This window comes from Astatotilapia calliptera, chromosome 10 (assembly GCF_964374335.1).
Source record: "Astatotilapia calliptera chromosome 10, fAstCal68.1, whole genome shotgun sequence".
NCBI classification, from domain to species: Eukaryota; Metazoa; Chordata; class Actinopteri; order Cichliformes; family Cichlidae; genus Astatotilapia; species Astatotilapia calliptera.
Window position 1 is genome coordinate 12,702,490 of NC_137431.1, and position 13,881 is coordinate 12,716,370.

Consider the following 13,881-nt stretch of genomic DNA (forward strand, 5'->3'; position numbering starts at 1 on the left):
ACTTTACTAATCTCCTACGAATGCCTTGTTTAATATAGAACCTTTATAGCTGTAAATATGAGGAGTGGAAAATATGCAGGTGTATGGCTTTACTTTGACCCTGTTTACCAAAACTGCTTCAGAGTTTCTGAGTAAGTCGTCACACTGAAGATGAATTATGACACTGTTTTATGTGTACAGGGTAATATTGCTATAAAGCAGCAGTTTATGGGAAAGAAAGATGTTTACAATAATGTGCAAAAGTCTTGAGCTATGGAAATATAGTGTATAAATATAAGAAATACAAGGCAAAGACTGAATTTATACAATTCTAATAAGGTTGAAAGTCAATATCTGGTATGACTACTTTTATTTTTCAACACAGCCGGGCTTTTCTGCATTTATAATTTCAGCAATTTTGATAGGATTTCCAACACCACTGCCTGAAATGAAGCCCCAAACCATGAAAGAGCATCCACCGAGTTTTACAAGTGGCTGTAGATACTCACTGTTGTACGTCCTTCTTGATCTCCTCCCTACACATACTGACAATGATGTGAACCAAACAATTCCAAATTCAGATTCAGATTTTCAGTCCAGTTCTTGTGTAATTTGGATTACCTCAGCCTACCTGTTTTCCTTCCTTGAGAATGATTTCTTGTCAGCCATCCTCCCACTGAGACCATTTCTGATGAGGTTTTAGTGAAGAACAGGTGGATGATGAAGGGTCAAGTCCCCTGTTTTTTCATTTAAAAAAAAATCATACAGTTCTTTTCTGGTTTCTGTATTTAAGGACAACCTTCACACCGTGGGACAAGTTATTATTTTTTTTAAAACACAGTTTTCTGTCTGTCAAACTGTGTTATCTTTGGCATATTTTGTGGATTCAACAAAATAAATGAGAAGAAATTTTTTTGTGACAGGCTTAGCAAAGATCCTAATGATGCAATTCAAAACTGGCTCTTGGCTAAGTTGTCTTAGGTGTTAATTGCTTTAGCTGGGTGTGTTTTCTAATTCATTAACAGGTCAGTGTTAAGTGGCTTAACAAATAAAAAACATTCTTCTAAAAATGGTTAAAAGACTTGAATGAATATAAGCAAAAAAAGCAGCCTGGAGAACTATGGCTCAGTAGCACCAGGTCTTATCTTAAAGAGTTATCTTATCTTATCTGGCTCCTTGGAAGCAAAATATAAAGAAACGAGGGAGGTTCAAGACTTTTGCACAGTACTAGTATGGTTACAAAATTTAGTAGTGTCGTCTTGGGAACAGAACAACTTCCTGACACATGTTGCAGCAGGTGAATCCTTTGATATTTGGAATATGAGGCTGTGCTTTCTGACTTGATTAAAACTTGGCGACCTGTGACCCAGAATGCAATGGAAACTCATATGTAAGGAGGCATGCACTCACAGAGAGCCAACACCCACCTACAAAGAGTGCACCTCCTCCCCCTGACACTTTCCATTTGGCAGCTGCTCCTCTTGTTGGAAGCAGCTTGTGTCCCTGTTACAAATCAACCCAAATGATTGCATTCAGATTCTCTCTGCACCCAACCACACTGACCCATGGTATGGATTGGCTACGAAGTATGGCGGTCTCCTTACTTGAATAATTTCATAACTTTTTATCGCTTGCTGGGATGGAGAGGTGGGGGATTCCTAAAGCTTCTAAACTTCTAGAGCTAATTCTGTTCCCTGGGCACAAACAGTAAGAAATAATGCGGTGGAAATATTACCCAGCCAGACAAAAATCCCAGGCAAACATCTCATGAATCCAGACAAGCCTTCCAGTCTGATTGGCTGCATGTAACCAACCAATAGAAAAATACCCTGTGATGTCAGCAGAGTAATGTGAGCTGGTATCTGGGGAAGAAAAGCTGAAATTTCACACAAATATCAAACTCTGGATTCCAAACCTGAAACAATGTTTTTAAAAAAATCCATGAAACTTTCAGCAGTAACTTCTTTACTGTGTAAACGGACTCCAGATAGACCTGAATGTTTACGTGTACTCAGAGATTTCATGCCAGGCTGCCATGATGACGGCATCAGGAAGAGATCAACAAGAGCTCAGATATCTGGCTCAGGCTCACAGACTGATAAACATGATATTCTCATGACAGGTGTACAACGTGTTTGGCTACAGCGCATGTAGTTACGTGGAAAAGCTTCCTATAAATTTGGGGAGGCTTCTTCCATACTGGAACAGTAGGCACACAGGAGACGAGAAAACGTATAGGATTAACTATCAAAGAGGACTGTATACATTTTTCCTGTTAATTGGATTATAATTTACTTGGAAAACTATTAAGGTAAAAAAACAAACAACAACCTTGCATATCAACATAGCTGTGATTTTTTTTAACTCTGTAAATTTTTATTGGCAGTTAATTGAAAATATCAGTTATATTTGCTTCAAGCTGTGGGTCGCTTTCAGCTAAAACTGAGTGAATGATGATTTGCTGAGTTGTGCTATATGGTTGTTTTTGCAGCAAGTGGTGGTATGCTCACTGGCTCATTTCGAGGAGAGTTTATGGCCCGAGGCATTTCCACAACAGAAGCACCTCGAAAGACTAGCTTGTTTCTTGAGAAAACCTGAAACTTGTCATAATCCTTACTCACAGGTTTGTATGACTTTCAGCATGAACAGCATGAAAATATTTCCAGCACATCCAGCGCACTAAATACACCCAGGTTTGTCACAGTTAGTCATTTTAAACAGATCGAACAAAAGTGGTGTAATATAAGAAAATATCAGCAGTTATGCATGTAGTCTATTTTTACTTTACACGCTTATATCCCATATTTGGTTGTCCAGGCAGCGATGTTCTTTGGTGCTTTGTGTTACACAACCAAAGGTCTTTGGATCGTAAGAGCATATCTTTCCATTCATGTCCTCAGCTGAGGCGCAGCAATGGTTGGCATGAAACCCAAAGATGTGATGCCCTCTGCGGCAGTTAAGTTCTTCGGAGCAGGCACGGCAGCCTGCATTGCCGACCTTGTCACCTTTCCACTGGATACCGCCAAAGTCAGACTGCAGGTTAGACAAACAGTGTTAACCCGATGCCTTTAACCTTATGATAGATGTCATATTAAATCCTCTTTTATTTGCATCATGTCGTGCAGCTTCAGGGAGAGTCTCAGATAGCCGAAGGAGTTGGTGCACTGAAGTATCGGGGCGTGTTTGGCACCATCACCACCATGGTGCGCACAGAGGGGGCCAGGAGTCTGTACAATGGACTGGTGGCAGGCCTGCAGAGACAGATGAGCTTCGCTTCTGTCCGTATCGGCCTTTACGACTCCATGAAGCAATTCTACACCCGAGGCACCGAGAGTGAGTATCAGTGAGCGAGCAACAAGTCTGCTTCTATTGCACTGTTTCTTCGTGACCAACATACGTATGGCACACAGGTGCAGGGATCGTTACTCGGCTCATGGCGGGCTGCACCACCGGGGCAATGGCTGTGGCTTTTGCACAGCCAACAGATGTGGTAAAGGTGCGTTTTCAAGCCCAGGTCCGACTGGCTGACGGCGAGAGGAGATACAACGGCACAATAGATGCCTACAAGACGATTGCCCGAGATGAGGGTGTACGTGGCCTGTGGAGAGGTACCTGCTTTACATTCAAGTCATTCATCTTTATATGAAAATGCCCTCGGCTGTTCTGACAGTTACGATCCTCTTTTGTGTTCCAGGATGCATGCCAAACATCACTCGTAACGCCATCGTAAACTGCGCAGAGCTGGTGACCTACGACATGATCAAAGAACTCATCCTGAAGTACAACCTAATGACAGGTGAGGCCATGAATGAAAGATACAGACAAACATCCCTCAAACGTCTGTCTAATTAACGTGAAAGTTGTGACTAAACTTCTGTCCTCCCACAGACAACCTGCCGTGCCACTTCACGGCCGCCTTCAGCGCAGGCTTCTGCACCACAGTTGTGGCTTCTCCTGTGGATGTAGTTAAAACACGTTTCATGAACTCAGGACACGGCCAGTACAGCAGCGCTCTCAACTGTGCCTTCACAATGCTAAGAAACGAAGGATCCACGGCTTTCTATAAAGGGTAAACACACTCTAACATGACCACGAGGCAAGCAGAGATGCTACAAAAGTCCTTTTGAATAATTCTTCACTTGTCTTTTTTTCCTCTTCTTTAGGTTCATGCCTTCTTTCCTGCGACTCGGCTCCTGGAACATTGTGATGTTTGTCACCTATGAGCAAATTAAAAAAGGCATGAGCAGGACACAGCAGTACTGGGAGTCTCCGTTCTGACCGCAACTAGTCAGACTCAGGACCGCAAAACACAACAGCCTAACGCACACCACAGTGCAGGGGTGACTACTGACGACTCTTGGTTGGAGACCTGAAAATACAGGAGCATGAAAACACAAGAGTTGACATTAGAAAGAGTTTGAGCAGGAAGACTTCAGGGGCATTGTTGCAATATTTAAAATAATTTAAAGGGTAGACCTTACAGAGGCTTCACGCATTTTAATGGTCAGAAATTCCATTACAAGAAGCTCCTTCTGGTGTAAACTTCTATGTTTAAATGAAATAATCATGTGAATAATGTTAGGCTGTAAAGTTAGTTTTTACTTCCTTTAGGCTTTCCATGAAAGCAGAAGACAGTTTATGTCCAACATTACATACCTTAAAATGACCACAATATGTCTTTCTGGATTGTTTACACTGTTTACCTTTTGTAGTTGTAGTTTAATGTATTTGCCACTAGATGTGAAAAGTATGTATGATTTGTTGCTGGTCGATGAGTCATGTGTATTTTGTGAAATAAAGTACTTTAATTAGTGAAAAATTGTAATTTCGCCCATCCTTTTGTATGCTATTGAATGCCAGTGTTGCTTTGTAACTTTATTCTGAATGTCACTTCACATCCCGACTCCCACTCCTAACCTGTTAGATATACAACACTCCTCACAGGGAGAAATTGGGAATGCGGATTTCCTAAAATCTTCTGGAAAAGCCTCAGAATTTTAGGTAAGCAAATGCTGCTGATCTCTTAAAAATATACCTCCTTTTTTAAAATCGAGCATTTATTAGTGCTTCCACTTAATAATAATACTCCTGAAATGTGCCTCCGGAGTTCAGCCACATTTACAGAGATGTACCTACACATGGTAATACGGACCATATGCATGTCTTCTTCATCAGTATCATGTTGGCCTTCTGCTTCTGTTACGTCCCAGAGTTCATATGTTACTATATAATTCTTTTCACTCATGGATTTTTTTGCATGTATGTATTTCTGATGGGTTGCTTATTTGTTTAACATGGAAGTGACCTTGTTTCTTAATATATTTCTATGCCTGTGAGGCCCTTTGAACATGATATGTGCTACTGGGCGATACAAATAAAAATGAATTGTTACAACAAACAAATCATGAAACAGGCTGTCATAAAACACCTCCCAGCATTTCTTTTGGCACAGAACCACCAGTTTAAACCTAAAATATGTTTTTTTTTTCATTTATGAATTACATTTCCAACTCCATAATTCTTTGAGTGCTGTATCATTTCCATAGGTCTCTGAAAAAGATCTTACCAGGTACGATATCTGTGCAGTTTCTTTGCACAGGCCATCACTCTGAAGAACACTTGGATCACTGACATATTATCTCACACATAGTACAGATATGGGGGTATGGATAAGTTACTATATAATTGATGGACAACTGGTTGATGTATAAAATATATATACTGGGAATCGACAGTATAAATATACTGTTTATATAGTAACCAGTTATCCATCACCTCTTTTTTCCATAATTTGTCCCAGGATAATCATCAGGAAAAATAAACTGCACTTATTATTGAGATCATCTAAGCTAACAATAGCACAAATGAGCATTTAAACCTTTTAGGATAAATGTGAAAAAAAAAATCTCTTCACATTTTATATTTTTATGACAGTTCATGATGAATCTCTGTGATCCAAACACCTGGTTCAGCTGCTGCAGTCCCATAACTGGGTCAGTCAGCTATGGAAAGATAGCGCCACCATACCACTACATATGGAGGACAACATGCACCCATGCACTGACTCATAACATTTGCCAACATGGCACTAAAAATACAACGCTGCACTTTTTTGGAGTCCCCTACAGTGGCATAGCTGGATTGCAGTTCTGCCATTTAAACAAACAATACTGTATGACGACTAACTGCGTGTTTCAACCTTCCAGCTCACTACTAAATGCAGGAACAACAAGTTACGAAACACGTTTTAACGAAAAGCTGCACAATTATCGGTTTGAACATCTGGCTACAATTTGGGGTGCAGTGTACATGCGCGCGGCTTCTTGTACTTTCATCATGACTCAGCATTTACTTTACAAGTCTTTGCTGCACAGACCACCTAAAGAAATTACTGGCTTGATTAAAATATAAGATAAAACATTGATTTTATGGAATAAGATTTAATTAATGTTTGTGCATTAATGTGGGTTTGGGGACATGATACATTTGATTGTGGAGTCAAGAAGACAAAAGGAAGGCGTGCTCTAAACTACACACATTCCCACACGTGACAAATGCAGGTTTACAGTCGGCCCACATATTTGGGGTGGGACCCCACCATGTAACACATGCCATGCTATGATGTAACAGCATCATGGGCAGTATTTAAAGAGGCCGACCTCTTCCCCGCTCCTGCATCTGTTCCACTTATTGTCTGAGATTCGACGAGAGGTTTGGTTATTGTCCCTTGGTAAGGCTTTTCAACTCTACAAATCATATCACAATACAGGCAAATTTTACCTTTTTACTTTTACTGTTTACTTTCCTGTTAATATTATTAATTAATAAAGCTTTGTTGGATTGCTATGTTGATTTTAAAATGACTCTTATGCAGGATTTGGAGTATGATTATACGCCTCATTGCTGTTAAAAAATCTATGGAAAAACAAGAAAAGTTGTTCATAGCTGGGACAAAGTTCAGCCAGAGGGACGCCTTTAGAGAATCCTGATCTCTAAAATATCTGTCCCAAACTGCTCCTATAAAGGTAAGACTTAATGACTTAAAATTTGATTTCATTAAAATTGCATTGCTTCTTTTTTAAACCCATGCAAGTACACAGAACATAATGAACAGCAGTCTCATTAAAGCCTGTACTTGGGGTGGGGGGGGGGGGGGGGGGGTGCTGCTTTTGCTGAATAGAGGTGTTAAATGAGCTTATGGCACACACCAGCTGGAGGCATTACTAGCATAGTGAGTAAAAGAAGCCAGGATCAAGCGTGTAAAGCAGATCCATAAAATAAGCAACACTTATCTTCCTGATGGGATGTAACTCTCATGTGTCAAATTTACAGATGCAGTTTTAAATAAAAAACATTTGTCTCTGAATGCAGTGTGTTTGTGAAATTTGTTTCTGTCAGATTTTGCAGGAACATCTTGTCGTGTTCACGTTCACAAATACAACGCTTGTGTTTTTGAAAAACACTGTGGAAAATGGTTGGATTCAGGCCTGCAGATGTGCCACCTTCGGCAGCTGTAAAGTTTGTGGGAGCAGGAACTGCAGCCTGCATCGCTGACCTGCTCACCTTTCCCTTAGACACAGCCAAAGTGCGACTGCAGGTATTAAAGTATTCTTGTGTAACAAACACAAAGCCAATTCTTGTAACCTTAGTAGCCTGAACTTTCATTGCACAGATCCAAGGAGAGACCAGAGGCTCTGCTGCTACAGGGAGCGGCTCTACGGTGAAGTATCGAGGGGTGTTCGGCACCATCGCCACCATGGTGCGTACTGAGGGTCCTCTGAGTCTTTACAGTGGGCTGGTGGCAGGACTCCAGAGGCAGATGAGCTTTGCGTCTGTCCGAATTGGTCTCTACGACTCTGTTAAACAGTTCTACACTAAAGGCTCTGACCGTGAGCATCTGTGATTGGATTCTGACAGTTGTTTATTTGGTTGAGGGGAAATTTTGACCAGTCTCAACTGACATCTCTCTCTTCCCTGGTTTAGATGTGGGCATTGGGAGTCGGCTGCTGGCTGGATCTACCACAGGTGCCTTGGCGGTTGCCATTGCTCAGCCCACAGACGTGGTGAAAGTTCGCTTCCAGGCACAGGCCAGATGTCTTGGCCGTGCCAGGCGCTACTGTAGCACAGTGGATGCTTACAAGACAATTGCCAAGGAGGAAGGCATTTGTGGTCTGTGGAAAGGTAGCTCAAGCTTCCAAAATGCGTGTTTTTAAAAGGCTGCTGCTTCATTTCTTATGATGCATCTTTGTTTTCGATGTCACACAGGCACAGCTCCAAACATTGCACGTAACGCTATTGTTAACTGCACAGAACTGGTGACCTATGACTTCATCAAGGATATGCTCCTTAGGTCCACGCAGCTGACAGGTAAAACACAGTGGCTTCACAGCAACATCACGCATGTGTATGATATAGCACTCAGCCCTGGGTTCTGTGCACTCCACAGATAATCTGCCCTGCCATTTTGCATCAGCCTTTGGTGCGGGGTTGTGCACAACAGTGATCGCCTCCCCTGTTGATGTGGTCAAGACAAGATACATGAACTCTGCTCTTGGCCAGTACAGCAGCGTTCTCAACTGTGCTGCTGCCATGATGACCAATGAAGGCCCGCGTGCTTTTTACAAAGGGTAACCCAGTGATTCCACATTCATTTGACAACTCTTAATGTGAATGAAACGAAACCAAAAATGTTTTTGCCTCCATTTCCATTTTCTTAAGGTTTATCCCGTCTTTCTTACGCCTGGGGTCCTGGAACGTGGTCATGTTTGTGACGTACGAGCAGCTGAAACGAGCAATGATGGCAGCGAATCACAGCTGCAAAGCTTATCTGTAATCTCTACTGTCTCTCGATGGGCTCGTGTTCGACCACACTCACATTGTCTTTCATTTTTGTTATCTTCCAGCGTGTTTACAGAAATATTCTGACAGAGTGCAAAGTGCAAATAAAAACAGAAAGACACGATTTGCAAATGTATCAGTATTGCTCTCTCCTGACAGACATGTAGCCACATGAACAGTCCAATCAATCATTCTGATTACACATGTATTTGGAATGTGATTAATCTTTAAAAGACAGAGCTTGCTTGATCAGATACTTCCTCTCAGTAGAAAGCGTCTCGGGGAACTTAAGGTCAAAAGTAATTATGAGGTTTCCTCTCTGGGAAGGATTCTTGGACAGCGGCATTCCTTCTCCGGACAAGACTTTTTGGTATCTAGGGCTGATATGACATGACAAACAAATCAGAGAGCGGAAACTTAATGCAGTAATGCACAAAATAAAAACACAATAATCATTAAGTGTTATAGCAGATGGTTATGCTGGACATTTCTTCCTGTTATAAGGGAGTTTTTCATTCCCACTGTCGCCAAGTATTTGCTCATAGGTGATCATATAATTGTTGGAGTTTTCTCTGCTTTTTTTCTTTTGGGGGGGGGTTGTATTTCCTTACAATACGAAGCACTTTGACGCGACTGTTTTTGCACTCTGGCACTACATAAATGTAAAAACAACCAGACTGGGAAAAACTGTTTTTCAAGACAGTGACTGAAAGCACTTACTGGACAATGTCATTGATAAGAACAGAGAGCAGCCTGCCATCTAGTGTCTGCACGTCCACAGAGAAGCCAGTTAAAGCCTGCGAACAAGGGAATCAGCTTACAGCTTCAAAGAAACCTTTTTGCATGGCCAATAATCAATCCATGACATGACTCACCATCTCCAGAGTAATCTTTGCTTTGTAGATGAGGTCATTGTTATGTCTCACAAACAGAGGATGAGTCTTCTGTCGCACAATAAACACAATATCTGCGGGAATGCTGTTTGGTCCCTGAAGGTAAAACAGCAAAACAAAATAAAAAGATTACCATGCAGCAGTCTTTACAGACAGTTCTTTATACATTCCCTCCCTGGGTAAAGGAAAGAATATACACAAACAAGGCAGTGGTACAGTCAGTACACATCATCATAATAAAAAAACAGAGTAATAAGAAGAATAGCTTTGAGCGCATAATTTCTTTTGGCTAAAATTGCCCAGAGTACAATAAGCAAAATGCCTTTTGCTTATTGTAATTGGGTGTTAAAACCGAACATGCTTACTTTTGGTAGTAAGCGTGTTCCATTTCAGTGAACCTATAAAAGATCTGCAGGAACAACGTACTTGTGTGCAGTCTATGCAAAGTGCCAATTTTAGGAGAACCTTCACAAGTAGTTAGTCATCAGTTATACTTGCAATAGCAGAAAAAGGAGTACAATAAATTATAATTTGTTAAAAATTCCCCTCTCCTTTGTCGCATTCAGCCTTTTTAATGCTTACCTCTACTATCTTTTCACTAATTGCTGCACTGCAGTAATGTATATACCACAATAACAATGGCAACCTGCTAAATTTCCCTTTAAAGCTAACTGCACACTGAAGCCTAGGATTGATTACAGCAAAAAATACATTTCTGGGTTATAGCAGCCATATAGCTCGGAAATGGCATCGGAGCCACGAACCCAACTCAGGCTGTAGGAAATATTTATGTATAAAAGGATAAAAATAATACACTATACCAACTCATGAGCTCACTTTCAAACCCCCCATTTTAAAATGATGTGTAGGCTGGTTAATTACCTGATCTCCCTCTTTGGGGAAAGTAATTCTTGTGCCTTCGTTCCATCCAGGCTTGACATCTATACTCAGAATCTTGTCTTTGATACTGGATGTGCATCCATCGTCATTCATGACCTGTAAAATAAATAAAGCATCGCACAATATATGAGGCAAAATCAGTGCTGTAGTATGTCTTTGTGATGGCGTTTTTTATTTTACTTTTTAATGCTGTTGTTTAGTTAGCTCTAAACCCCATGAGGAGCTTGCAGTCTTATAGATGAGTGAATCCAACAAAAGCCACGGGAGGGAGAAAATATAAACATGTCTTACTCTGCGAGATATCTTGATCTTTTTTGTGCATCCATGGAAGAGATCGTCCAGGCACAAATGAAGGTCTCTCTCTATTGGGGAATCTTGCGTTTTCGCCACTTGTGGCTGCAGGCCACCGAACTGAAGCGGCACATCATTTGTGTAGAAGTCTAGTAAAAAAAAAGAAAAAAAAGGAGGGGGATTAAAGGATTAAAATCGAAAACGCACATTCACTGTCGGGCTTTGATTATGTTTTTTTCTCACCTGCAAATGGGTTGTCACCCCCAAAAAACTGTTTGAATGTCTGGTCAGGATTCCCATGGTAGACGTATTTTGATGACCAAGTTCCATTGCTGGCAAACTCAAGTGGAATACCACCTCTCAGGCCCTCCTCTCCAAACTTGTCGTAAGTTGCCTTTTTTCGAGCTTTCACACAGAAAATTGGCTTTGATTCACACACATATGGTACATTCTGCATACAATAAATACAGCCTTTCCTCAGACCAAAATACACTTCACTGTATATAAGCCTGTATTACTATTTTAATATTAACTGGTATTTAAAAAAAGCTTTCTATTTCTGATCCTTATAACAGTTTCCTGCTAAATGTTTTTTTTAAACAAAAAGCTTTAAATACAAATCTGCAGTTATTTCCACTTCTCCTTTTACAAAAATGTTAGTATTGCTTATAATATAACCAATTTTAAACTGAGTTGTAGCTGTGCATTCATCTATTGCATTGTTTGAAACCATGAGTGGGAGGGTAGATACAATACATTACGATACTTTGCGTGGTGATATTGTATCGATAGAGAGTCACCAAATATCAATATTTTATAAAGAAATACAAATACTCAGGGAGTACTATGAACAGTAGGACTCATCTTATATTGAGATGATTTTATGTATCTCATTGTCTTTTATCCTGTCTTCCTTCTCTCACCCCAACTGGTCGCAGCAGATGGCCCCGCCCCTCCCTGAGCCTGGTTCTGCCGGAGGTTTCTTCCTTTTAAAAGGGAGTTTTTCCTTCCCACTGTCGCCAAAATGCTTGCTCATAGGGGGTCATGTTATTGTTGGGTTTTTCTCTGTATGTATTATTGTAGGTCTACCTTACAATATAAAGCGCCTTGAGGCGACTGTTGTTGTGATTTGGCCCTGTATAAATTCAATTGAATTGAATTGAATGTAAAATCAGCTCCACTGACAAACCACCCAGGACTGGACACACTTAGCTTGACAAAGTTACATGCTAATTAAGAGCGAGCTTATGGCTCATAAGTAAAAACAGGACAGCAACCTCCTTGCAGCTACAAAATATTTTTTTAAGAATCAGTGACTGCCTGCTCATAGAATTGAATTTTTTCACATTCTGCAACTGACGAAACAGTTGCCCAGAACGTGAGGGTCTCGAACACAAATGGTCAATTTTGATTGGATGGCAGTTGCAGAGGTCACCTGAGAGGAGGCAACTTTTCAGCAAACAATCTCAGTCTGACTTAGACTGACTGCAATCACTCTCTGAGAGAATGTCAAATAACTGACTCAACCGGCTCCCAGGTGGCTATATTCTGGTTTTATTTACATAGAACAGGAAGGTTGCTGGTTGCAACCGAATGCAAAATCACTTATCGCGGGAATGTTGTACACCTTCCTTTGATAATTCAATTGATTTGTGCTGCTTAAAAAAAGAATAATAATAGATCATCACAGTATATCAGTTAAACTTCAGAGATATCAGTCTGTTCAGTTGGGAAACATGAACCCGTCTGAATCCGTTTCGCTTACTTTGGTTCAAATGAAAGTAACGCTGGAGAGGCATCAACGAGACAACCCCACCCAAAAACCTGACTGTTTTTGCTGTTTGTCAGTGAGACATACATGCAGCCCATGCAGGTTGCACAGGTAGTCGAGCTCAGTTCTCTTCACACAGGAGAGACACACACAAGCAGTGAGGACATGTGACACACATGAAAGGGTCTTGAGACACTGGTGAATGTTAGGCTGTCTGCCTGATCCTTCCGCATGACAGATTTGGAGGGTTCCACAGACCTCCACGTGCTGTTAGGTAGGTGATAAAAGAGTTTGCCAAGAAACAGACACATCTGTTGCCTTCTTGAGGTAATTTTCGAGAGCACTGGAAATGTTCCTCCTGTCCCTTTTTATACAAAGGAACAGACATGGGTACTGATGCTGTGGTGATGCCCCTAACTGCCCAGCTCTTAGCAGCTCCACACTCTTGACACTGCTGACAGATACACCTTCTTACATCGGCTCTTCCTGATTTGCAGTCCTGGAGCAGCTGTGCACTGACTATCTTTGCAACGTGAATAGGCTGCAGGTACCATGTCATTCCACCAGAATTGAAAAGTAAAGTCACAAAAAGCAAAGCTAGAATGAACTGAATCACGAGGGATAAGGAACGACCACTTTCATTTGCACCAAAGCAGCTGAAATGGATTCAGTACGATTAACTGACTTTTCCTTAGACTGTGATCATCGAGTGTCCCCTTATTGTTTTTATCCGTGCGGTTTCCAAAATAAAACACACTTCAGTCTCGATATTCTTCCACTTACGGTCGCTTAAAACATCATAGGCTTCACCCAACTGGGTAAATTTCTGGGAGCTTCCAGGCTCTCTGTTTCTTTTCGGATGAAACTTCAGTGCAAGGCGTCGATATCTAAGAAAGAGAAAGAAATAACTGAGGAATAACAGAACAAGCCTCATTATTAAGCATGTGAGTTTCATATGTATTAAATGACTTACGCCTTTTTGATGTCTGCATCTGTTGCGTTTCTATTTATTTCCAAAGTCTCGTAGTAATCATTACTCATTGTGAAACTAAGTATTTAAAACCACATTTAAACATCAAAGAAATATCCAGCTAAAACACAGAGTGCGGGTGCGTGAATTGGTTTCCACGGAAACGGCTGCTGGGAGACTCTCGCGAGAATTGCAAACACTCGCGGACATTAATTTAAAAGAACAAGAAACAGACTGCA

At 41.0% G+C, this 13,881-nt stretch overlaps 3 protein-coding genes across 4 annotated transcripts; 2 read left to right on the forward strand and 1 right to left on the reverse strand.

Annotated features, from left to right (window-relative positions):
• Positions 1 to 2,151: 2,151 nt before the first annotated feature.
• Positions 2,152 to 4,798, forward strand: LOC113030915 (dicarboxylate carrier UCP2-like). 2 transcript variants are annotated; one of them, XM_026182710.2, is made up of 8 exons: positions 2,152 to 2,290; positions 2,471 to 2,602; positions 2,880 to 3,018; positions 3,105 to 3,312; positions 3,390 to 3,587; positions 3,674 to 3,775; positions 3,868 to 4,048; positions 4,143 to 4,798. In XM_026182710.2, exons 3-8 carry the CDS (start codon positions 2,893 to 2,895, stop codon positions 4,255 to 4,257), a joined length of 930 nt encoding a protein of 309 aa, XP_026038495.1. In that variant the 5' UTR covers positions 2,152 to 2,290; positions 2,471 to 2,602; positions 2,880 to 2,892; the 3' UTR covers positions 4,258 to 4,798. The 2 variants fall into 2 exon arrangements, with proteins under 2 accessions (XP_026038495.1, XP_080163176.1); XM_080307050.1 differs by lacking the exon at positions 2,152 to 2,290 and having other exon boundaries at positions 2,469 to 2,602; positions 2,797 to 3,018.
• Positions 4,799 to 6,574: 1,776 nt separating this feature from the next.
• On the forward strand, positions 6,575 to 8,941 carry LOC113031003 (dicarboxylate carrier UCP2-like). Its single transcript, XM_026182819.2, has 8 exons — positions 6,575 to 6,709; positions 6,854 to 7,004; positions 7,378 to 7,576; positions 7,652 to 7,868; positions 7,963 to 8,160; positions 8,245 to 8,346; positions 8,426 to 8,606; positions 8,698 to 8,941. The coding sequence occupies exons 3-8, from the start codon at positions 7,451 to 7,453 to the stop codon at positions 8,810 to 8,812; spliced, it is 939 nt and encodes a 312-aa protein (XP_026038604.1). The 5' UTR covers positions 6,575 to 6,709; positions 6,854 to 7,004; positions 7,378 to 7,450; the 3' UTR covers positions 8,813 to 8,941.
• On the reverse strand, positions 8,942 to 13,823 carry dnajb13 (DnaJ heat shock protein family (Hsp40) member B13). Its single transcript, XM_026182817.2, has 8 exons — positions 13,646 to 13,823; positions 13,456 to 13,559; positions 11,145 to 11,306; positions 10,902 to 11,050; positions 10,593 to 10,706; positions 9,693 to 9,806; positions 9,538 to 9,614; positions 8,942 to 9,197 (listed from the first exon to the last, which is right to left on the reverse strand). The coding sequence occupies exons 1-8, from the start codon at positions 13,711 to 13,713 to the stop codon at positions 9,038 to 9,040; spliced, it is 948 nt and encodes a 315-aa protein (XP_026038602.1). The 5' UTR covers positions 13,714 to 13,823; the 3' UTR covers positions 8,942 to 9,037.
• Positions 13,824 to 13,881: the final 58 nt, after the last annotated feature.

What these genes read in the sequence shown, in the direction of transcription:
- LOC113030915 (XM_026182710.2), top strand. Translation starts at nt 2,893, where the DNA reads ATGGTTGGCATGAAACCCAAAGATGTGATGCCCTCTGCGGCAGTTAAG. An exon ending in TGTACGTGGCCTGTGGAGAG is followed by an intron (nt 3,588 to 3,673) that starts GTACCTGCTTTA and finishes TTTGTGTTCCAG; the next exon opens with GATGCATGCCAAACATCACT. An exon ending in TCCACGGCTTTCTATAAAGG is followed by an intron (nt 4,049 to 4,142) that starts GTAAACACACTC and finishes CCTCTTCTTTAG; the next exon opens with GTTCATGCCTTCTTTCCTGC.
- LOC113031003 (XM_026182819.2), top strand. Translation starts at nt 7,451, where the DNA reads ATGGTTGGATTCAGGCCTGCAGATGTGCCACCTTCGGCAGCTGTAAAG. An exon ending in CATTTGTGGTCTGTGGAAAG is followed by an intron (nt 8,161 to 8,244) that starts GTAGCTCAAGCT and finishes GATGTCACACAG; the next exon opens with GCACAGCTCCAAACATTGCA. An exon ending in CCGCGTGCTTTTTACAAAGG is followed by an intron (nt 8,607 to 8,697) that starts GTAACCCAGTGA and finishes CATTTTCTTAAG; the next exon opens with GTTTATCCCGTCTTTCTTAC.
- dnajb13 (XM_026182817.2), bottom strand. Translation starts at nt 13,713, where the DNA reads ATGAGTAATGATTACTACGAGACTTTGGAAATAAATAGAAACGCAACA. An exon ending in GGGTGACAACCCATTTGCAG is followed by an intron (nt 11,051 to 11,144) that starts GTGAGAAAAAAA and finishes TTTTTTTACTAG; the next exon opens with ACTTCTACACAAATGATGTG. An exon ending in CTTATCAATGACATTGTCCA is followed by an intron (nt 9,198 to 9,537) that starts GTAAGTGCTTTC and finishes ATGTCATATCAG; the next exon opens with CCCTAGATACCAAAAAGTCT.